The sequence below is a fragment of the Acipenser ruthenus genome, chromosome 8 (genome assembly GCF_902713425.1).
Source record: "Acipenser ruthenus chromosome 8, fAciRut3.2 maternal haplotype, whole genome shotgun sequence".
In the NCBI taxonomy this organism is placed as follows: domain Eukaryota; kingdom Metazoa; phylum Chordata; class Actinopteri; order Acipenseriformes; family Acipenseridae; genus Acipenser; species Acipenser ruthenus.
Window position 1 is genome coordinate 2,376,928 of NC_081196.1, and position 22,805 is coordinate 2,399,732.

General features: G+C 41.9%; 1 protein-coding gene across 3 annotated transcripts in view; it reads right to left on the reverse strand.

Annotated features, from left to right (window-relative positions):
- Positions 1 to 355: 355 nt before the first annotated feature.
- Positions 356 to 22,805, reverse strand: part of LOC117405676 (vascular endothelial growth factor receptor 1-like) — a 59,402-nt gene continuing 36,952 nt past the window's right edge. The window contains exons 16-31 of one of the 3 annotated variants that reach the window (XM_059028011.1): positions 22,721 to 22,762; positions 19,565 to 19,671; positions 18,029 to 18,164; positions 16,257 to 16,361; positions 15,285 to 15,398; positions 14,836 to 14,924; positions 14,295 to 14,448; positions 13,326 to 13,423; positions 12,434 to 12,556; positions 10,287 to 10,398; positions 10,056 to 10,155; positions 7,293 to 7,398; positions 6,486 to 6,634; positions 6,007 to 6,082; positions 5,391 to 5,491; positions 356 to 3,091 (exon numbers count right to left, since the gene is read on the reverse strand). In XM_059028011.1, the coding sequence (XP_058883994.1) occupies positions 2,917 to 3,091; positions 5,391 to 5,491; positions 6,007 to 6,082; positions 6,486 to 6,634; positions 7,293 to 7,398; positions 10,056 to 10,155; positions 10,287 to 10,398; positions 12,434 to 12,556; positions 13,326 to 13,423; positions 14,295 to 14,448; positions 14,836 to 14,924; positions 15,285 to 15,398; positions 16,257 to 16,361; positions 18,029 to 18,164; positions 19,565 to 19,671; positions 22,721 to 22,762 (1,787 nt within the window). In that variant the 3' untranslated portion in view covers positions 356 to 2,916. Of the gene's footprint in view, positions 3,092 to 5,390; positions 5,495 to 6,006; positions 6,083 to 6,485; positions 6,635 to 7,292; positions 7,399 to 10,055; positions 10,156 to 10,286; positions 10,399 to 12,433; positions 12,557 to 13,325; positions 13,424 to 14,294; positions 14,449 to 14,835; positions 14,925 to 15,284; positions 15,399 to 16,256; positions 16,362 to 18,028; positions 18,165 to 19,564; positions 19,672 to 22,720; positions 22,763 to 22,805 lie in introns of all 3 variants that reach the window. The other 2 variants (XM_059028010.1, XM_059028012.1) reach the window with 2 other exon arrangements.

A 22,805-nucleotide genomic window follows, 5' to 3' on the forward strand; every position in this document is an offset into this window, starting at 1 on the left:
AAGTGTGCTGTTGGTCTTGCACCATATTTCCCAGATGTTTCCCGCAGTTCTATTGTTTAAATTAGGGACATTTCATAGCACGAGTGATTTCAAGACATCTCGGTCCACTCAGATTCATGACATGCCTCCCAGCCCACACACCCACACACAGGACATCCACATATCTCAGCATGACCCGGCAGGAACGGGTACATTTTCAACAGCAGAGGAATTAGCAGAAACACCTGTCTCAGGTACTGCTTGCCATGCTTCGGTAAATGAGAGGAATCACATTGCATGTTAGGAGTGTAGGGGGTTTGCATTATCAGCATTACTAATTGACAGATAAATATGAATTAATGCGGCACACAATGCACTTGGTATATGGAAATATTTTATTATATACATTTAATTGGTAGTACATTTATGAATTATACAATTTTATTTTTAGCATATTCCTGTTTACAAGGATAAAAAATACTAATACATTTTAAAAAGTTTCCAGTTCTCAATATGTAAATATTTTATGTACAAATGAATATTGAGTGCAATACAGCAATAACATACTTGCAAGTTCCACTTTCCTTTTTTGAGTCCCAGCTTTAAAATAACAATTCCTTATTCCCTGTTTTAGTGAGGTGAAAGATTCCCCATTTAGACTTTTGTCAAAACATAATTTTGTTATACCGTCATCTTAGATTATATCTGGCAATGGATCTGTTTTTGTTTTCCAGAAAACAATTAAAACAGTTTGTGTGTGTATGTAATGTCTATTTATAAAACAGCGTAGAGTGGCAAGCAACATCCCATCGCATATTCCTTATATGACCGTGCAATAGGATTGAGCCCCTAGTGTTTCTTCTGCCATATTATAAGATCAATAGCACACTCCATGGTGTCCGGTCATACTATAGTTAATACATCACTTGTGCGGTGTCTGGCTGTTCAAATCATTCAAAATGATTTCTGCTATAAAACATATAAAGACACCCTGTACACATGATGTAATAACTCCTCATCAATCACAAAAATGAAGAGTGTGCTCGGGAACTGCTATGAACGAAACATGTTCTGTGGGCGTGAACATCTCTACACAGAAAAAAGGTTCTGGAATTCTATGAATGAAACATGTTCTGTGAGCATGATAACTCTATACAGAAAAATAGAGGTTCTGGAATTCTATGAGTGAAACATGTCGCTCTGTGCACGTGATAACATCTACACAGAAAAGAGGTTCTGGAGTTCTGACAGCCCCTTACCGGAGGATGATTTCTCAAGTGATTTATAATGAAATACACTCTGGGCTTTACAGCGTGACTGGACGCCCTGTAGTTTGTTACTGCTTCCATGAATATTTCTTCTACAAAACAGTTACCATTACAAACAAAAGTGACCGATGTGGCGCATTGATGTTACATACCCAGCATCTGCTAAAGGTAGTTGACTGATCCCATGTATGATGCGCCCACTTCATGGTATTTACTGATCAGCTCTATTGATATATTCAGAGCTGTGGCACGGATGTGCCTCTGTCCTCAGTTTATTTTTGCACATGCCGTTTTTGCTGCAGTGACATTACTTCCGTGGGCAACTAAGTATGCAGCCGTTACTCGTATATACATGCGAGAATAGAGGTAACACATGGGTGAGTTCCAAAGTCTCTGTACAAGTTTTATTATTAAATACAGTTTAAAAAAATTAAATAATCTTGTTCCTATACACAATAATACTGATATTATCAACTTAAACGTAAAATAGCTATTGAGTTATAATCTGCCCTAACAGCACATCACTTTTAGTTCTTGTATAAAAATATAAAACATTATTAAGCGCAGATAATTGAATACTTAGTAGCTGTACTGCAGTTGTAATTTGAATATATATATATATATATATATATATATATATATATATATATATATATATAAATTAGTCAAGGCTGAGCCATGCCTACTAAACAGCAAACCTACAAACCAGTTTCATTGACAATGGACAGGGTGATTAGAAAGTAAGCTTACCACTCAATGATATGGTGCATTGATGTGGTAAACTTACTTTCTAATCACCCTGTACTTTAAGAAAGCGTTTGAACCACTGCTTAATTCCTCGTGTACCAAAGGGGTTCACATCCACTGCCCCTTATCCTCCCCTTACCTTGTTTTGAACACACTTGGTTCTTTGCAAAGACTAATTGATTTTTTTTTTTTTTAAGCCAAAGAACTAACAGATTTTCAACACATTAAAAAGGGAGGCCAGTAATAATGAGTAAGTAGCTTCAAATCAAATAACATTTTTAATTTCCTTTACTAGTTTACGGGTTAATGAACACCCTTCCCTCATTCCATTAAAAAACATATGACAATGTGACCTTTCAACTCTGCCAGCACTGCCTGCTCAGTGTTCACAAAGACCCAGTTTAGAACCCACAGTTGGAGATATTATGTTATAAAAAATATTATATTGGAGCGACAACCCAGAAAGATTGGCAAACACCATAAAACAGCAAGGCAATGAATAACGGAAATAAAATAGCATTTGAAACTACGTATTTGGTTCAACACTAGGGTAACAAGTTCTTCATAAGCTGCTCAGAGAATCTGTCCTTCAACAGCTCCTTTACTGTCATTAATCAACTCGCTGATTCCCCAGTAACATGCTGTGACCCCTAAGTCACTGCTGAGCTGAAATGACATAAAGAAATCAGCAGAGAAATCCAGAACTGCGCTGGCTTTGACTAGAGAATACTGTGCCAACAAGAATGCAAGACTGCACAGCAAAGCAACACCACCAGGAGAGCGAGGCGATGTTCTCTAACCCTTAAAGAAAGTGCAGTATGAAAAGGAGCTGCTCCAGTCAGTAAGTGGTCCCGGAAGCCAGTGTTAGTAAAACACATACCTTAGAAATACATGTTTATAAAAAGGGAAATAAAAAAAGGTCTTATAGTGGTGGGAAGAAGGAGACTGCTGCGTTGTAATCGGGGGGTGGGGAGCAGCAGGGTTCCTGCATGGAGCTGCTGCAGGAGGCTGCTCCACAGTCCTGCTCCCTGAGAGCACAGCTGCTGATGTACGTGTTTGACTGAACGGGCTCCTTGCGTTTGCTTGCGGCTTTCAATCTGCAAAACAAAATGATGCAATCCCTTTAGTACAACAGACACACGCTGCAGTTTCCTAGGGAGGCCAGCCATTCTGTTATTACTCAATAATGGAACAGCAAATAAAGCATGGCTGAGAGATGTTCTAAAAGCACTGCTTATTAATGAAGTGCTACACCCAGATACATCACATGTATTACAACACCCCATTGCTTCTGCAGTTCAGCAGTGTGCACATGTATTACAACACCCCATTGCTTCTGCAGTTCAGCAGTGTGCACATGTATTACAACACCCCATTGCTTCTGCAGTTCAGCAGTGTGCACATGTATTACAACACCCCATTGCTTCTGCAGTTCAGCAGTGTGCACATGTATTACAACACCCCATTGCTTCTGCAGTTCAGCAGTGTGCACATGTATTACAACACCCCATTGCTTCTGCAGTTCAGCAGTGTGCACATGTATTACAACACCCCATTGCTTCTGCAGTTCAGCAGTGTGCACATGTATTACAACACCCCATTGCTTCTGCAGTTCAGCAGTGTGCACATGTATTACAACACCCCATTGCTTCTGCAGTTCAGCAGTGTGCACATGTATTACAACACCCCGTTGCTTCTGTAGTTCAGCAGTGTGCACGTGTTACAACACCCCGTTGCTTCTGCAGTTCAGCAGTTTGCACATGTATTACAACACCCCATTGCTTCTGTAGTTCAGCAGTGTGCACATGTATTACAACACCCCATTGCTTCTGCAGTTCAGCAGTTTGCACATGTATTACAACACCCCATTGCTTCTGCAGTTCAGCAGTGTGCACATGTATTACAACACCCCATTGCTTCTGCAGTTCAGCAGTGTGCACATGTATTACAACACCCCATTGCTTCTGCAGTTCAGCAGTGTGCACATGTGTTACAACACCCCATTGCTTCTGTGGTTTTGATTTGTTGTGCATAGGAATTGAAACCACTGGAACTGAAACTCCCGGAAAATTGTCAAAATTGTCAAATGAGTGATTGCCTAATTTAATTGATGGCTTTAAGAAGCCACACATGCAGTTCATTTAAAATAGAAAAAGAACACAGAGCCACACATGTTAAAAGTCATGAAACTTTTTAGAAGTTGTTGAAGATGCCTAATTAAAGCACAAAGTGGTCTAACATTTTCATACGAGTGCCTATTGCTTCTATATCATCGATTACTGACCGGAAACTGAAATTGTCACACCCAGAGATTTTTATGCAGGTAGGTATATTAAGGATATCAATGATAAATCTTGAGGTTTTCAAATACATTTGCACACTACTGTAACTCTTTCAGAGGGGCTGCAGCTTCACAGCATGCCTTTATGAAAACATGCTGCTGATAAGCTGGAGTAAAGGCTTCCCTGAAAGCTTTTTTTTTTTTACCCTGTTAATCAGCGTATGCATTAAAATGAACTCTGCCAGTGATGAAGGCTAGTTATTTTAGATTTTCTAACCGAATCATCCCATCTCAGGAGGGGGGGGGGGGGGGGGGGGGCAGGAAGGATTTGTAATTATGCTCACGTCCCGCCGTCATTAAACACCCTGAACAATGTGCTGCTCTGACAAGCTCAAATGGGTCAGGGTTAATGGAACAGGTTGAGTGTCGTTCTGATAGCAGGGTAACGTGTTTATCAATTGAACTGTGTTTACACAGGCCAGCAGCTTGGAAGGATCTCAATGTGCACTCTAAGGAGCTTCCTGTGAATGCAATCCAAGTGTGCCAAGTGATATCAACGAGCAACCAAACAACACGGGCGCAGAGGTCTCAGGACCCCTGGCACGTACAGGACAGCGTGTGTGTGTGCTTTCACAAGGTCCAGGCAGGATAGCTTTCCACATTGCATTAGAACACAGATCAGAAACTGTCAGACAAGCCTACCTCCGAACTGGGGGATACATCAGCTGAAATATCCAATTACACAAAGATTGACTCTCTGAATTAGTAACAAAGAAGATCAGTTGGTAGCTATTTGGACCCCAGTTGAAGAACAATAGATCAAATCTGGGGATGCAAATTTAAAATCAATTCATTGCTGTTTTTATTATAGTCTGACTATTGGAATGGATTATGGTTTGTTTTGATGTGATGTATTTCTCTCTCAATGTATAGTAATAGACTGCAATGGCTTTAACCTCCCTGCTACTACGTCAGCAATGCAGTATAGTCCAGATTATGCCAATATAGCAGTACTGTATATTCCAGACTGTGCCACTCTGGCACTCTGGACTCTCCTGCACAGCACTCAGGGCAGGTGTTTAGCACAGAGGGTGTGTTTGGCCACACACACCTACCCAAAGGAATGGGAGGAGGAGTGTCTTGGTTTGCCTCTGCTCCACATCAGGCACTTGAACTCTTCAGAGGCCAGGACCATCCCACTGTCCGTCTGGTAATCCTGCTTTTAAAAGACAAGAGGAACAGCGGGTCAGTGCTGCAGGGGAACATGAAGAGACGGGCAACACAAACAAGAGAGGTTTAACTGAACTGAGCTGACACACAGAGCTCCATTCTCCATGCATAGTGATTAAACAGGTGCAGATTGGTTTAGATTTAACTGAACTGTGCTGACTCAGAGCGCTACGTTCTCCATGCATAGTGATTAAACGGGTGCAGATTGGTTTGTAGCATTACGGGCCATATTCTCAAAGCATTGCCTCCAAAAAAAAAAAAAACATGTTACAAAATAAGATACAAAACACACTGAAGAGAACTTGAAATATATCACTTAGTTGTCTGGTTCAAGTTTTGACCTCTTTCAACAAATAGGAGTTGATTGGAAAAAACAGATTTATCAGATAGGCTCCTGATAACATCAAACTGCGGTATGAAGCTCTATGACAGTATCTTTAATGAATCCCCTTGATATAGTCCTACTTGAGCTCGCTGGATACAGCCCTGTACTGTACTTACATGAGGGAGCGCTCTGTCCCTCAGCGAGAACTCTTCGAATGTGTTAAACTCCTGTGCCCTCCGTGTGTTCATGTATCTGGAATGTATTAATGGGAACCTGATGAGTACGTCTTTTAATATCTACTGTAGAAAAAAGAAAAACACACCAAAGAAAGCCAGGACCTGCAACGGTTCACAATTATTTTACTAATGCTAAAAACAATGTAAGATAAGCAAGGAGTATTCAAACAGCTGCCAGTTCAGTGTCTTCTTATTCACACTGAAGCTTGCTATCATTAGATAAATACAGAACATACCTGCATTCCTTTAGCGCTAATGCTTCACATTCATTTGACATGCTTTCTGGGGTTTTCTTTAACTCTCGGAGAATGACTCAGACTGGGACTTCAACTAGCAAGCCAGGAGGTCTAGTGTAGCTAATGCATCCCTTCCCTTATCTACCCCATTGCCTTTGAGCTGTAATGCCTCTCAGCACGTACCCAAAGCCCCCTGAGCACTCATAGCTGAACGTGGAGTCCGAGTCCTGAGCCTCTTCCTCCACAGAGCAGTGCGAGGATGAGGAGCTGGAGCAGGCAGCGGGGCTGCTCGATGTCAGGAGGGTATTGAGGGGAATGTAGTCTTTTCCATCCTGCAAGGAGGACACAGTCTCGTGTTAATGGAATCGTTAAAAGAGTTTGTCAAACTCCAGATTCAGTATCACACTTTTATAAAACTTGTGGCCCCCCTGCGTTGATATACCTGCCGTGTTTAATGGGAAACTGATGAGTATGAGTTTTAAGATCTAAACTGTTTAAATTGAATCTTTAGACATTTAACTGTTTATGTGAACTCTAATGGGGTACGAGAATTTACCTTCTAAAGACTTCTATGCATTATAAAGTATAGCAAAGGGAATTTGACATGCTACACTAACACATGCAGTGGGATTGAATTATAAAGAGCATGCACCGGGTACAAAGTTTACGTGTTTATTCGTTATTAACCCAGGTAAATGGAAATTCAGGTTACAAATCTTTTTTTTTCATGTGCAATCGTACATGCTGAGAGATAGATTAGAAACAAAAAAAACACCAACCTTAAAAAAGAAAAATACTCATTTTAAGAATGACTAGTTCACAACTTTGTTAAGAGCGCTAGTGGCATTAAGAAGATGTTATTTTCAAAGGGTGTGTTTCCGTTCTGCTTCTCATATCTCACACAACTGCTCCAAACTGTGTGCACTCTGGAGCTCAGCAAGTGCTTCATGAAAAGTGTTGCTGTGGACTGTGTCATCAGAGCTGGCATACCTGCTGCACATTGGCTTGAAGCAGATCCCCCAGCCGCTCCACAAGCTCAGAAAAGGTCGGCCGTTCCTTCGGGTCACTCTCCCAGCACGACAGCATGGTCTTATAACTGCAGGAAGCAAAAGCAACAGGCTGTAATCAGGGTCACTCTCCCAGCACGACAGCATGGTCCATAACTGCAGGGACCAAAAGCAACAGGCTGTAATCATCTGCAATCTGTAATCATGTATTCCATGTTAGTTGTGGTGGATGGCTGGTTTCTCAGCTTGTTATCCTATTTAACACAAAATTCCCAAACACACGACACATTTCTGTAACATTCAGGGACAATCTGAGAGACCGAAGCCCTGCGCTGTGCCATACTGTCCAAGGTATATCAGTTTCTACTAAGTGTTTTCTTTTGTTTTCAATAGTAACTTTGTTTCATGTATCGTTCAACAGGCACAACAGTGTCACAGCGCAACATCAGTAGCAGAAGTATGATTTCAAACAAAACAGTCAATATAGATGGAAGTGGTTTTATTGTGACAAGTTAACTCATAGAACAGTAGGGTAGAGGAGAGGGAGAGGGAGAGGGGAGATGAGAGGGAGGGGGAGAGGGAGAGGGGAGGGGAGGGGAGGGGGGAGGTGACAGAGAGGGGAAGGGGAGAGGGAGAGGGACAGCTACCCCATTCTACCCCTCTGCCAGTGTGCTTTCACCCTGCCCTGCAATCCAGATCTGATGTGGGTCCGGCTTTTTACTGTATGTAATTAATTATATCTTCATATTTTTCCAGAAGACATGCATTTGTTTCAAAGAATAGATGTAAAGAAATGTTTTAAAGCTATAAATTTGAAAGGTCACCATATTACTTTTTTTCCCTGTATGCCATAGAAGGCTAAAGAAAGCAGACAAATTTATATATTTAAAAAAAATAATAATTCTAAGGTTTGTATGCAAAAACCAATGAGGTATGTCTTTGCTAAATTTCACGAAATAAAATTCAATGTACAGTCATCTTTCTCAGACCAAAAAAACTGGATAAGAACAAATATGTAAATAAATATTGGTCTTGTTAAAATGCATTACCCTGATATTTGGTACAGGGGACTCATCTATTCGGGTGATGATATCATGTTTTTGAAAGCTATAGGAAAGCACACTAAGCTGATCAAAAGGATAACAAGCTGGCTGTCCAGAGAGTCTTGGGCAGATCCTTTTTTTTTTTTTTTGCTGGTGGGAAATAACTTGTGTGTTCAGTGTGCAGACTACAGGGAGAGAAAGGCAGTGCGACGTTAAAGAACTCACACATTCAAACAACCAGGAGAGCAAAGAAACCAGGACCAGTAAGGTACCTTCTTACTAATGAGATTAAATAGTGTTACTCTGTGTTTCTTGACGTTAGTTAGTCTGAATTTGATAATCGGAGTCAATATGGAGGTAGGGTTACCACTGTTCACTGTCGTTTGGGTATGAGCTACTCTCTCAAACCTCCATTGTGCAAGGTTTTATTGTTCTTTTTTTTGTAATTTACTCCTTCACAGGATAGGGTTTCTGAGCATCTATATTTAAATAAAATTACGCAATTTACAATGTGAACAGGGACTCGCATTGTCCAATACACAGGATTTCACCTAAAACCTTCAGGGACTACAGGAGTGCCTGTACAGTAAGGTATATCAGTTTTCTAAACACAGACAGTAGGGTGGAACTGCCATTTGTAAGAAAAGGTTTTGCCGATTAAACACACATTCTACATATTCAAGGTCCAATTAGCCATGCAGCTATTGTGACTTCCCCTTTCACAGCTACAGCAGCTAGCTTCCTTTGCATGAAGTTTCATGGGCAGCATGTTACCACAGCATCAGCTGCCCAAGCTAAAAATAGGGAAATGAATGACATCTTATTTGTTTGTTTTTCACACATCCCCACAGCTAGCCTCCCACCTGTGCTTCAGCCGGTTTCAGCACAGCGGCCAAACACATTGTAAACATTACTATCTCATCACTTACTTCTTGTGTTTCTTATTTTGTATTCTGTTTTGTTTGAGGCATTATTATATCTACCTGATATATAAATATTGTTTTTATACGCTGGCTGTGGAACAGCATGTCTGGGGGTTTACCCCAGAGCAAGTTTTTGCAATCCACATGAAAAACGTTTGTGCCACACACACAGTCATTCTGCATTGGTAGTAAATTGATAACAATTGATGTACCACTATTTGTATATATATATATACAGTCTCAAGGAAAATTGACTTATATACAGATATACAGACTTCAAACCTGTGCTATACAGTGTTTACCGTAAGGGTGCAGACAAAACCCTCCTATAAACCTCACCTCTCTCTCTCTCTCTCTCTCTCTCTCTCTCTCTCTCTCTCTCTCTCTCTCTCTCTCTCTCTCTCTCTCTCTCTCTCTATATATATATATATATATATATATATATATATAGATAGATAGATAGATAGATAGATAGATAGGTAGATAGATAGATAGATAGATAGGGAGAGAGAGAGAGAGTACAGAGAATTAAAAAACAGCAAACAGCTCTGCATCCAAGGACACTCAAGATCCACCCAACGAGGTTAGAAGCTGGTCTTTCTGGAGTGCGGTGAAACTCAGCTTGTTACACAGACCCCTGACCCCGGAGAGGAAACCCAGACTGGGTCACATGCACTCACAGATATCACTAATACCAATCACCGGGAGCCGTCAGATTAGATCACAATCACTTCACATCAGCAGTGTCCCAGTATGCTATGTGTACTGTGCTGGGCTTACATTTCTGGTGTTGCATACTCCGGAGCTCGCATTCTTGTCCCTTCTTTGAGTCTGCGGCAGAAATCTTCATCGATCTGGACGCCAGGATACGGAGAAGCTCCTAAACACAATAACATGGATGGGTCAGTGCACAAGCAGCAGCGGCCAGTCAGAGGTCAATCTGATAAGAGGAACGGTCATGCTGCACACCCAGCGACCTCCCGCTGCTGCTCTCAAACGTTCTGTACTGACCTAAAGAGAAGATCTCCCACAGCAGCACTCCATAGGACCACACATCACTCTGAGTCGTGTAGAGCTTGTCAAAAACGGATTCCAGGGCCATCCACTTCAGAGGAAGCCTGGCCTGTAGAGAGTAGAAGAAACCCACTGGCTTTAGCAACGACTTTCTGACTGTGCCACTTAGAATGTGCCCAAATCAAACCCACTGGCTTTGCAATGACTTTCATTGACTGTGCCACTTAGAATGTGCCCAAATCAAACCCACTGGCTTTGCAATGACTTTCATTGACTGTGCCACTTAGAATGTGCCCAAATCAAACCCACTGGCTTTGCAATGACTTTCATTGACTGTGCCACTTAGAATGTGCCCAAATCAAACCCACTGGCTTTGCAATGACTTTCATTGACTGTGCCACTTAGAATGTGCCCAAATCAAACCTACTGGCTTTGCAATGACTTTCATTGACTGTGCCACTTAGAATGTGCCCAAATCAAACCTACTGGCTTTGCAATGACTTTCATTGACTGTGCCACTTAGAATGTGCCCAAATCAAACCCACTGGCTTTGCAATGACTTTCATTGACTGTGCCACTTAGAATGTGCCCAAATCAAACCCACTGGCTTTGCAATGACTTTCATTGACTGTGCCACTTAGAATGTGCTCAAATTTAAACCCGTTTGACTGTGGAAAAAAATACATTTTAAACAGCGCACTTAATAAATGGACTGCAAATTAAAGACGTTCCACGTCCCCATGTGTTCATACAACTGTGTTCCACATCCCCTTGTGTTCATACAACTGTGTTCCACGTCCCCATTTGTTCATACAACTGTGTTCCACGTCCCCATGTGTTCATACAACTGTGTTCCACGTCCCCATGTGTTCATACAACTTTGTTCCACGTCCCCATGTGTTCATACAACTGTGTTCCACGTCCCCATGTGTTCATACAACTGTTCAAATACAGCGTTCCACGTCCCCAAATGTTCATACAACTGTTTAAATAACGTACCTGTCATTGCTTTTTTCATTGTTAGCATCCTGACAACTTTTTACACTTGGAACTTTAAAGTCTGTTTCGAAGCTCTTTTAAAAAATGTCTGTACAGTAAACAGTTGTAGCAACACTTGGGGACACGCAACACTATATTTTTCAGAACCTCGCTACGTACTCTTAAACCCTCAATCAGAAAATAGTTTGCTGTCCAGTTCAACAATCATGGAGGGTTTAGTAGCAATAATGGATCAGTATGATTCATAGCTTGACAGATATTTTTAAAAGCACGATTTCCGTGCTGCACTGCTGAAAATAGCAGGCACAGTTGAATGATTCATATCTAGTAAATAAGCTAAAAATGTATAGTGCATCAGAGATGGTGACAGACCACAAAGAGCCCTCGCTAATCTGGTACACAGGCCCTTCATATTATTATCAGAGCTAATTTCGCTTATCAGAATAGCTGGCAGCACAAACAACAGCGTTACTGTGCAGTAATTAGGCATCTATTTATTTTCTCTAAGTACCTTTGTTCTTTGATTGTGTCTGTAGCAACTAGCAGACTTCGAGCACAGCTCCAGGTTAAGCTCGCTTTAACGTGATTTTGTATCTGTTTTTCATCCAGCCACTGAGCAAATAAATGTGTATTATTGAGTGTTTTAAAAGCAGATTAGAAGAATAAGTTCCTCTCATCCAATGAAAAGTCAGTTTACGGCCTCTGCACACCAGTAAACATGTCAGCGCCCCGGATGAGAGGAGAATTCGCTTCCAATCGGCTTTTACAACTCTCACTGCAGAGGGTAATTACCATTGATTGGTACTCAATTGTAAAGGTGAGGGAAGGACAGCTCTTCTTGTTTTGAAATCAACACATTAATGAATGGATTTATTGAATACCTGCCGATAAAAGGCAATTCAGAGTTTCTGCACACCCCTAGTGGTCAGTGGCATCATTAATACGATTATGTTAGCTTTCCATTTTCAGCTAAGCTTCCGACATTTGTACTTCAAGTTTTGGAAATCAGCCTCCATTATCTATGCAGCCTGTCCAAACCTGGTACACTTCTCTGTAATTATGAGCATCCCAGACCTTTTGATGTCCAGTTCTGGCACGAAGTAAAACAAACAAAAAAAGATATGAAACACCAAACCTGGACTTACATCTCCTTTTCTGACATAATCAGGATCCTTATAAATGTCTCTAGCCAGGCCAAAGTCACAGATCTTGACCACATTGTTCTCAGATAAAAGGATGTTCCTTGCTGCCAAGTCTCTGTGGATGCACTGTAGAAACACACACACACATCACGGCTCAATCAGAATGGAGCTCTTTTAATTCCTGATATCACTATTTACACAGTTTGTCTGACAATGTGAAACAAAGAAAAAGCTCATTGTGAATTTCAGTGAGGGAAGTGTGCTGAGGAGTATAGGAAGTCTGTGCTAGTTCCTCAGGCCCAGCCTTTGAAAACAACAGAGAAGATGTCCTCTGGAATCCGAAGGTGTAGCCTAAACATCCCGGCCAGGGCATTAGTAGACAGGGCTTCGCTGTGCGACTCTGAGCAGACTGAAACACACTCCACCCAGCCACCTGAAGGGCTGCATGTTCTTACCATTTCATAACTCTCCGGTTTCATATCCCTTACGTGATCTGAATGATTCTTTCTAGTTGTTTCTGCCACGATCATTATTTTCAATGCTTACTAACTGTTCCAGCAAAAAATGTCTGTGAGTCATCCAGGATTATAGTGGGTAACCCTTATAAAAGTTTGCTACAGTGTTTGTGCAGTTCACCCCATGCTTTTCCATGGTTCTACTCTGCATGTCTCAAGTTTACCCTGGTTTGCCATGTTTATTAATATTCTTTACCATACCTCGTTATTCTTTCAGATGGTGACATATTGTGCTCTGTGCAAAAGTGACATGTTTTTTCAATGACCAATAGAAGTAAACTCCTGTGCTTTGTATCTGTATTTGCAGACTGTACTGCCACACAGCATACTGGTCTTCACAGTGCTTAGCACATCTACTTCTCTACAGTCCGCACCCTGACCTTTCGGGATGCCAGGAACTCCATGCCCCGCGCTACTTGGAAGCTGTAGGAAATCAGATCCTCCATCGCAATCGCTTTATTGTAGAAGGAATCAGCATCTGCAAAAAATAAATAAATTATAATACAAAAATCAAATAAATAAGAGGCGATACACTTCACAATACAGGTTAATTAACCGCACATTATACTGCAGTGCAGTAATATTCACTGCAGGTACTTAGCACACAATTCTGTGTGAGTCATGTACTGTATTTAAAACGCGGTTTTCCTCAATCCTATCATTTTCTTGTAGTGTGGCTCCAGTCCAGTGTGGATGGTTTTTTGAATAGGAATTTAAAATGAAGCTCTTTTCCAGTGTTGTGTTTTGCATTGCTATCTCAGATTCCAAGACAGACTGTTGTTTGTGGTTCCCACACACTAATTATCCACGTGTATAAGTTATACACAGTAACACCATGTTAAATAATAATACCAGCATGCTTGCAATGCAGAGGAACTCTACCAGCAGGATAGCTGGCCTGATTCACAAAACCTTATCTTTTCACTTAGGCTGCTTAAAGAACATTTAACTCATTTAAAGACTTACTTAAAAAGTTTGTTTTTAGAATAAAAATAAATACAGAAGTTCATCAAACTTTCATAGGAACCAAAGCAGGCTTTAACAAATTCACGGATACCAAAAGTATATTTTATTTTATATATATATATAAAAGAAAGCGCTTCTTTAAATAGCTCACAAAGTTCCTGTACGTGAGATTTTGATCATACCATAGCAATGCAAACCCAGTGATATCACGTACCACTATCGGTGCTATGTCTACATACGTGCTCCGCCCCGCTGCATATTTTTCCCATCATAGTCTCCCACGGATGTTTGTAAGATTGATAATCAGGAAGGAGTGCAGAGATCCACGAGATGGATTAAAAATACCTCCAGCTCTGAAGCGGCAGGAAGGAACCCATACCTACCCTCCTCTTCCTCTCCGATGTCGCTCAGGGTTTTGTCTTCCTCAAAGCCCGAGCTGGCCAAGCTCTCGCTGCTCGTCATGCTGGCCAGGCGCTGCTTCTGAGCTCCTGCTGCCGGTGCATCTTCCTTCATCGGCTCGGTCTGCAGGGCCCAGTCCTGCAAGGAGAAACACATCGAGAACTCCAGGGGCCGTAGCAGTCAGAGCCACATTCACATGTCCATTCACAGAGCTCAAGACGTGATCTGATATCTCATTTAGCCTTCAGGTCCCAGGTTTCATCACCTGGGATGCTGGCCCAGACCATATGTGTTATCATATATAGAGCAAATACATATTTTTTTATAAACCAAACTTGCAAACCAGTACATTGTATTGCATTGGAAGGTTTCTGTGTCCACTGCATTATACTGCAGTTAGTTACAGCTGTACTGCTGTTTATTGCATTTTGTAAGGGAATAATGAAACGAGAGCCGCTATCAGACACTGTAACGGAACACAGGCAGGCTTGCTTTGCACAGTGGAGGTGCTACACTGCTCATTACCTTGTGCTGCACAAACACGTCTCTCTTGCTCTTGAGGTAGTTGGAGAGGTTTCCGTACTTGCAGTACTCCACGATCACCATCAGAGGGCCTTGTGGGGGAGACAGAAATGACTGTATTTTAACCCCTTGACTGCCAATCATTTTTTACATAGTTGTCGGACCAGAACCAAGCATCTAGAATAAACTGGCACCAACCCGCATGTTACTGCGTTGAGTTCTGGACGGGGTAAAGACAGAAGCACTAGCAGTCTTAAAGGGAGCAAAGTGTAGTGCAGTGTGACATGCCTCCATTAGCTTTGTGTGTATGTATGTATGTATGTAGGTATGTATATATGTATGTATTTATTAGGGGAGGTCCATATGTATGCTATAGCACAATTAAACCAATGCTTCATTGTGTTAACATGTTCAAGTGCCCTTGCTTTCTGTGTGGAGCGCTGGTCCCTCACCTCCATACTTGGTGCAGGCTCCCAGCAGATTCACCACATTGAGGTGGTGTCCAATGTGGCTCAGGATCTTCAGCTCTGTCATCAAGGCTTTGTACTCGCTGGCTGTAGCGCCCTCTGGTGGAAAATAACAACAACATGCGATTAGCAAAGCAGAGAGGATGGGGTGAATAATAATAATAGCAGCACGATGCAGTGGAGGGGAGAGTGGAGAGAAGCGTGATGCAGTGGAGGGGAGAGTGCAGAGCAGCGCGATGCAGTGGAGGGGAGAGGAGAGCAGCACGATGCAGTGGAGGGGAGAGTGCAGAGCAGCGTGATGCAGTGGAGGGGAGAGTGCAGAGCAGCACGATGCAGTGGAGGGGAGAGTGCAGAGCAGCGTGATGCAGTGGAGGGGAGAGTGGAGAACAGCGTGATGCAGTGGAGGGGAGAGTGCAGAGCAGCGTGATGCAGTGGAGGGGAGAGTGCAGAGCAGCGTGATGCAGTGGAGGGGAGAGTGAAGAGCAGCGTGATGCAGTGGAGGGGAGGGTGCAGAGCAGCGCGATGCAGTGGAGGGGAGAGTGCAGAGCAGTGTGATGCAGTGGAGGGGAGAGTGGAGAGCAGCGTGATGCAGTGGAGGGGAGAGTGCAGAGCAGCGTGATGCAGTGGAGGGGAGAGTGGAGAGCAGCGTGATGCAGTGGAGGGGAGGGTGGAGAGCAGCGTGATGCAGTGGAGGGGAGAGTGCAGAGCAGCATGATGCAGTGGAGGGGAGAGTGCAGAGCAGCGTGATGCAGTGGAGGGGAGAGTGCAGAGCAGCGCGATGCAGTGGAGGGGAGAGTGCAGAGCAGCGTGATGCAGTGGAGGGGAGAGTGCAGAGCAGCGTGATGCAGTGGAGGGGAGAGTGCAGAGCAGCGTGATGCAGTGGAGGGGAGAGGCGTTATACCATCGATCCGCAGCTCTGTGGGGAGTGCAGTCTGACTGCAGAGCAGCATGGGGTACCTTTGAGCATTTTGACAGCCACAGTCCTGCAGGTAGATGATTTCTTGATGCCGAACGCTGCTGCCTGCACCACCTTCCCAAAAGCACCGCGGCCCAGGGACTTTCCTGGAGAGGGAGATCAATGGCTTATTAAAGTCATCAATTAAATTAGACACTAATTTGCCCATGTTGACAATTTTCCCAGATTTTCAGTTCCAGTGGTATGCTTTCATATACACAACAAATCCAAAATACATAAGCGATGGGGAGGTGTTCTAATGCATTTGTCACATGACTGTATATAAATACAAAACTCAAGCCAAAACAATCAGGAAGTATCTCTGCGATACGGACAACCTACAACCTTGTACACGGAACTGAGGGTTCTGTAACCACACGTACTGTAGCTGCTTTTCCTCTTTTTAAATTGGGTTTCTCGTACACAGATTGAGGCCTCTCTGTTCAAATGTCACCAGGATGTGACATGACTGAAACAGAAAATATTATGCAAAGTGAATCTAAAGAAGAAGAAGACATTGGTTCAGGTAACTGTGATACTGTCTTAGATTTGAACTGCACGATGCGGCGCTACTACAGTACGAATCCATCCCACGTTAATATAATCTGATTAACCCTTTCATGCACGAAATATTGAAAATAGAGGAAAATGTGTTTGTAAGCACTATAGAAATGTGAACCGCTGTTGTTGTTTTAGGCCCTTATTAATTACATTTTTAATTGATTCCCCCCCCCCCCCCCCCCCCCATTTTTTCCATTGCTTTATATGGGGAAAAAATGGCATCCTCATATGAGGTCATCGTACGTTTGCATCTTCCACACATCCCCATATAAGGACTAGAGGTTTTTTTTTGTATCTGTCCCCATGCATGAAAGGGTTAAGTGAAGAAGCTATCTATTGAAACTTGTTGAAACTCCAGCTTGTCATGCACACACTTGTAAGACTGGTCTGCTTGCTGCACCTGTGTGCTGTTTGCTGCATGGCTCAGGCAGCTGCCCTGATGAAAAGAAGAAAAGAAACCGAAGAGGCGACACAAAGAGACACCGCAGACCTGCTCTTACAAGACAGTCTGGGAAAAGAATCAAAAACAAGTGTTGAGATGTCCAAACTGAGAACGGCTGTGCTTTGAGAATTTTTACAACCCTTTATATTGCAAATCACATGTCAGGTTGGGGGCAGAGTGGATGCTTATAGGAAATCTTTTTATAATCCTAGAAGGAAGAGGGAGATTGAGGGTCATTTAAAAAAAAAAGTCAACGCTGTAGTTTAGGGCTCTGCTATACATGGTTATATAAAATCTACAATCTACTGTTTAAAATAATCATAATCATAATCATTTATAACCCCCAAAGTGACCCTTTTAAATTACATGAATAAATAAATAAATAAATGAAATAACAGCACATAAAACAATTTCAATTAGGCGTCTAACTTTTTTTCTCTTTTGAGAGATTGCAGGAAAGCTCTAGGTTGAGGTAAGTTCCCATCAGAGGAATGGACCTGGGGGAGGGACGAGGGTGTGGTTTCAACTGAGGCACTGCTGGATACATTTTATGAGATTATGCAGTCTTTTTAAACTCCTCAGCTTGCTATTTAAAGCCCCCAGGTGGAGCAGAGATAAAGGCAGTTGGTTATATTCAGTTTGGTGGTGGTAGGGAGGATGTTTTAAAAAACACAAATCGCTGGTATCACAGCAGTGCCTCTTATGGGAAGTCGCCTCAGCCGTTGTCTCTGCATTGAGCAGTGGGGGAGTGGGAGGGGTCACGCATGGTACCTAGCTTGAGTCTGTCTCGTGGGAACTCCCACTTGCTGGCGTCGTAGGGCAGCCTCTCACACTGCTCGTCCAGGGGCACCTCACCTGGATCCATGATGATCGACAGGTAGTCCAGCTTCACCTCCGCAGAACTGGGCTGGAGAACAAAAACACCATTCAGCTATGTTAAGAAGATCAGGTATTCTTTCAATCAATGTCCAGTGCAAATAGGACATCAGCCATTGCCCCTGAAGTAAACCTCTGGGTTCATTGGGGGCTCACGAAATTCTCAGGGTGTTGTCTTTGTATGATGAGTTGCATCCTTCATCAGCGGCCCCTTGCTTAGCCTGCCAGACTTGTGTTTACACTAGTCTCGACACTTTCGCTTTCAGGTTTGTTTATCAAGAAGAGCTATCAATTAAATGTGTTTTTTTTTTTTTTTTAAAGTTCTTTCAGATTCTTGTTGACACGCACAAGCACCGCTCTGGTCCGCCCTCAGGAAGGTCACTCAACTAAACTTGGCAGCGCTCTCTTTCTCTTACTCTGCGTTATAAATAAATTCAAATAAGTGTTGTATTCCATTGAATAATCCCTTGGGTCACATCAAGGTTTTAAAAGAATCAGCAGCGATTCAAGACGTAGTTGTTTATCTACAGTAAGGGCTGATGGCACTGCATACAGTACTGAAGTGCACAGCCTTTTTAAAATGGCCTTCCCACGACAAAACCCTTACATGGGCGATTGCTTCCATGGCCTTGGAACACAAAGATCTGCTGTGGTCAGTATTAAAATAACTAAAGGAGATATCACACTGAACAGTACCTCCTTGCTACATGTGTAACGGGCAGTGCTGTGTGATGCAGTGCCGTTACAGATTCTCTCTCCTCTCTCGGTGAGATGAGAGGAGGTTAAAAGCTCTAACACCACGAATGCAGATGAGCCTGGCTCTTTTGCTTTGTGGTTAAGATGCTCGCTTGTGGTGTGTGGGGTCGCTGGTTTACATATCCACACATACTGGTCCAGCTTGCTTTTTACTATATATGATAACGAATAGCTGAAATATTTTGTATAGTTAACTCTGGAGAAATGGATAAGGTTGACTTTAAGTTAAGCATATTAAGTTGTATCTCTGTAGTCTTAAGAAAGCAGTAACGCACCACTGGGTGTTCAAATATGGTCCAATATCCAAACGCCTAATGCTGGTGTTCAGCATGAGGAGGACTTAATTCACTTCTCAACTGCACCTCAGACATGACAGCAATGGCATTTTTACCACTTCTGTCGGTTATTGTTGGTGCAAAGTGCCGACGATGTCTGGTTTAACCTAAACTAAATTAGTTATTATTAATATCATCATTAATTGTAAATAAATAAATAAAATACTTTATTATTAAATACATTAATAAATAAATAAATAATCATAATGATAGTAATAATAATAAATGAATACATTATAAATGATTGTTAATAATAATAATAATAATAATAATAATAATAATAATAATAATAATAATAATAATAATAATAATAATAATAACAGCCCTGAGTGCCGCTCACCCGTTTCAGCTTGCGGATGAAGAGAGTCAGGAACAGCCAGAAGAGTGTGGCGACCACACAGGAGCAGCTCAGCGCTATCAGCTCCATATTGGACTTCTCTGCAGAGTCTGAGGAACACCAGGAGAGACAGAGGAACACAGCTTAAAACATGATAACAAGAACATGCACGCCTCCACTCAGCACTGGAGTGTTTATATGGTAATGAGCAAGATTCTCACAGCTCTATACTCCAGATCGGCATGATTCAAATGGAAAAACCTGCCCAAGAAAGTGATCAAACTAGACATAATAAACACCTCAGAGTATTTACTTAAGTGGTTTCGGATTTGCATGAGAATTGTAATGTGAGCTGTTTTTCCTTTCATAACAAAATTGTACCAGCGACTATTTGGAGTAAATAGTCCATTGGGGTCTACTGAGCTGAAACAGTGTGCAGCTGTAAATCATAAAAAGGGGATTCGGACCAAAATGATCTAGTCTGTTCAGTGTTCTGTTGTTTGTCTTGAAAAGTAAGTAAAACTACAGATTTGGTTCAAATGTAATGTTTCAAGGGTGTGGGATTTCGAGCTGCCACTGTTCAGACTAATTCAACAGTCCCCATTGGATTGTATTCATCACTTATTTAATTATACACACACTGTATTTACTGCATGGATTTATTCATGACCATTTTAAAAACACATTTGACACACAGCTGTTTCTGACACAGAAGACCCATTGGTTACAAACACACTATTCATATATCTCAGGAGTTCTCATACACATCTTATGAGTTATAGAAATGCTGTGCGTTTCATTCAAGTGGTTTATGCACTGTTGCCAACCCTCTCAGAAAAGCACGACGACCGAACAATAACTCTAACATTACAGAATCTCAAAGCATCACCTGGAAGAAACCATGAGCAAAACACATAAGCAGACCTGAGCATTAACAGCAGACATGGCAATGCAACCGAGTTTGAATAACAGCGGTCCTACACACTGACATACATATAGCCCCATTGGACTGCAATGGGTTACCAGAAGCAGTGTGTATTGTTTCATAGCATTGTGGTCTAAATACGGAAATGTAGTAAGAGTCTACCAATAGCTTGCACAATGGCTGCCCCATCAATGACCCCCTGAACAGACCCATTCATTCCCATTGTTTTACAGCTGCATTGCCATTTCATTTGGTAAGGAAAGCCAATGCAGGCTAGCATTATAGAGGTGCTGACAGCTGCAAGTGAAGCCTTGCTAAAGGCAACACTCTGCACACAGAACTCCTGCACTCTCCAAAGCGCTCTGCAATTACACATCTATGTTTAGTACAAAAACAATCCCTCGTATTATCACTGGCAATGCAATGTAAACACACTTCAGCAAAGCATAACAAACGTGTTGGAATACAAACAGCAGCCCCTCTTTTCATTCATGCGTTGCTGGTGCAAAAATAACCCAGCGTTTTTATCTGTCGAAAACGTTTCAGCGCTTTTCCGAGGGAAATAAAAAACGGGAGACAGTTTCCTTCCTAACAAAAAAAAGTTAAGTTAAAGTTAAGTTGAACAAGAAGGGCAGCGCTCCCGTGTCTAGTTTGTTGCTTTTGGAAAGGGGCTGTGCTGTGCAATCACCCCATGTTTGATCCATGGTCACTCACACCAGTGTACTGCACAAACGGGCAGCCTCTTGCATTTGTATCCAGTAATCCATACCTATTTGAAATCACATTCACGGATTAGCATCTGTATAACATTCTCGGATTAAAATCACAGTGTATCCAAAGTTTTGCATCACCCTCTATATAGAAAGAACACATTCTGCTTCATAAATTCGGATGAAACCTGCTGAATAATGATACGTTAACATATTGAATTACATACCGCTTTGTAGTTTTACATATACTTACAAAAATTGAAAAATGTGACATTTCGAAATCCAACATGGAATACTGTACTACAATTATGGCTTCCAGCAGACTTTTGCGATATCATTTAGTAGTTTCTTTAATTACATGATGTTAAATAAAAGATTTGTATGCATTTTCATATTTGTCTCAGTCCTAAAATTCTAGGTGATGCAAAACTCTTGGCCATATCTGCAGGTTACTGTCCTCCAGCAATTTCAATGCTGTTTGTTTGTTAACCGAGCTAACGAGAGTTTCAAGATGGTACGCTTAGCGTTCATCTGCTCTACCTGTGGTATAATAACCACAGAACTGGTCTTTGAGATTTACAGTCAGACGTGGTCTGCTGGTGGGACCTGTTTCCTGAGCAGCTGGATTCACAGCAGACAGTGGGTCTCGTGATAATTCATCCTCACCACACAGGTCGGGCTGGCCTCTAGACCAGACAACCTTGAGACAACCCCAGCCAGGGATTACACCACAACACCTCAGTGTGAAGCCCCCAGCAGACCTGCCTTATCTCTAATACCAGCCTGGCCTGTGACATCTCAATGTCAACATGAGCTACAGGCGTTATCTTTGAGTGAACTGAACATAATTGTGGGACGCACAGTTTAAAGCATTAGGAGTCTTTTCAGAAGCATGGTTGACAAAAGTACATTTGTTAGCAAACCTGGTAAAATACCGCTCTAAGCAGAAACAAGAAACACATGACTTTATCTTTGCTGTATCCATTTCACAGTTTATAAATGAACAGATGTTTTGTCTCCTTCAAAACATAGGAGTTAATTAATGACTGGAGTTGAGGCTTTGAGAATGTGGCCCAATAAGAAGTCTCATGTAATGTGATGTGAGGTTTTGGTTTGACAGTTTCTAAAGATTTCACTGTCAAACATGCTTGCTATATTAAACTGGAAGAACTTAACCCATACATTGTTTGATATGATTATGTTTACTTGATTAAAATTTTTAGAAGCCATTATTAATACAAATCCTAAACACATAAGATGCTTCGCAGAACACTCCGCAGATACCTAATTAAAATGTCTGCAGTTTCTTTGTATATTTTCTTGCAGATTTAGACTTCCTCTACTCATGATATGACCAAAAAAATTAGGCACAGTACTCTGGTGCCATGCCATTAAAACCATAAGAAATCAAACAATACCAAAGGAACTTGTTTCATGGTCTCAGCCCCACAGCTGAGGCTGGGATTACACAACACTACGTTGGTTTAGGCACAGTAATCATGCATTAGTCAATGAGACACTTACCTGCTCTCCCAGCCAGAGCAAGAACTCCACTTTGGTTAGCAGCTTAGTCAGAGAGGAGCAGGGTAAAAAGGAAAAAGAAGTAAAT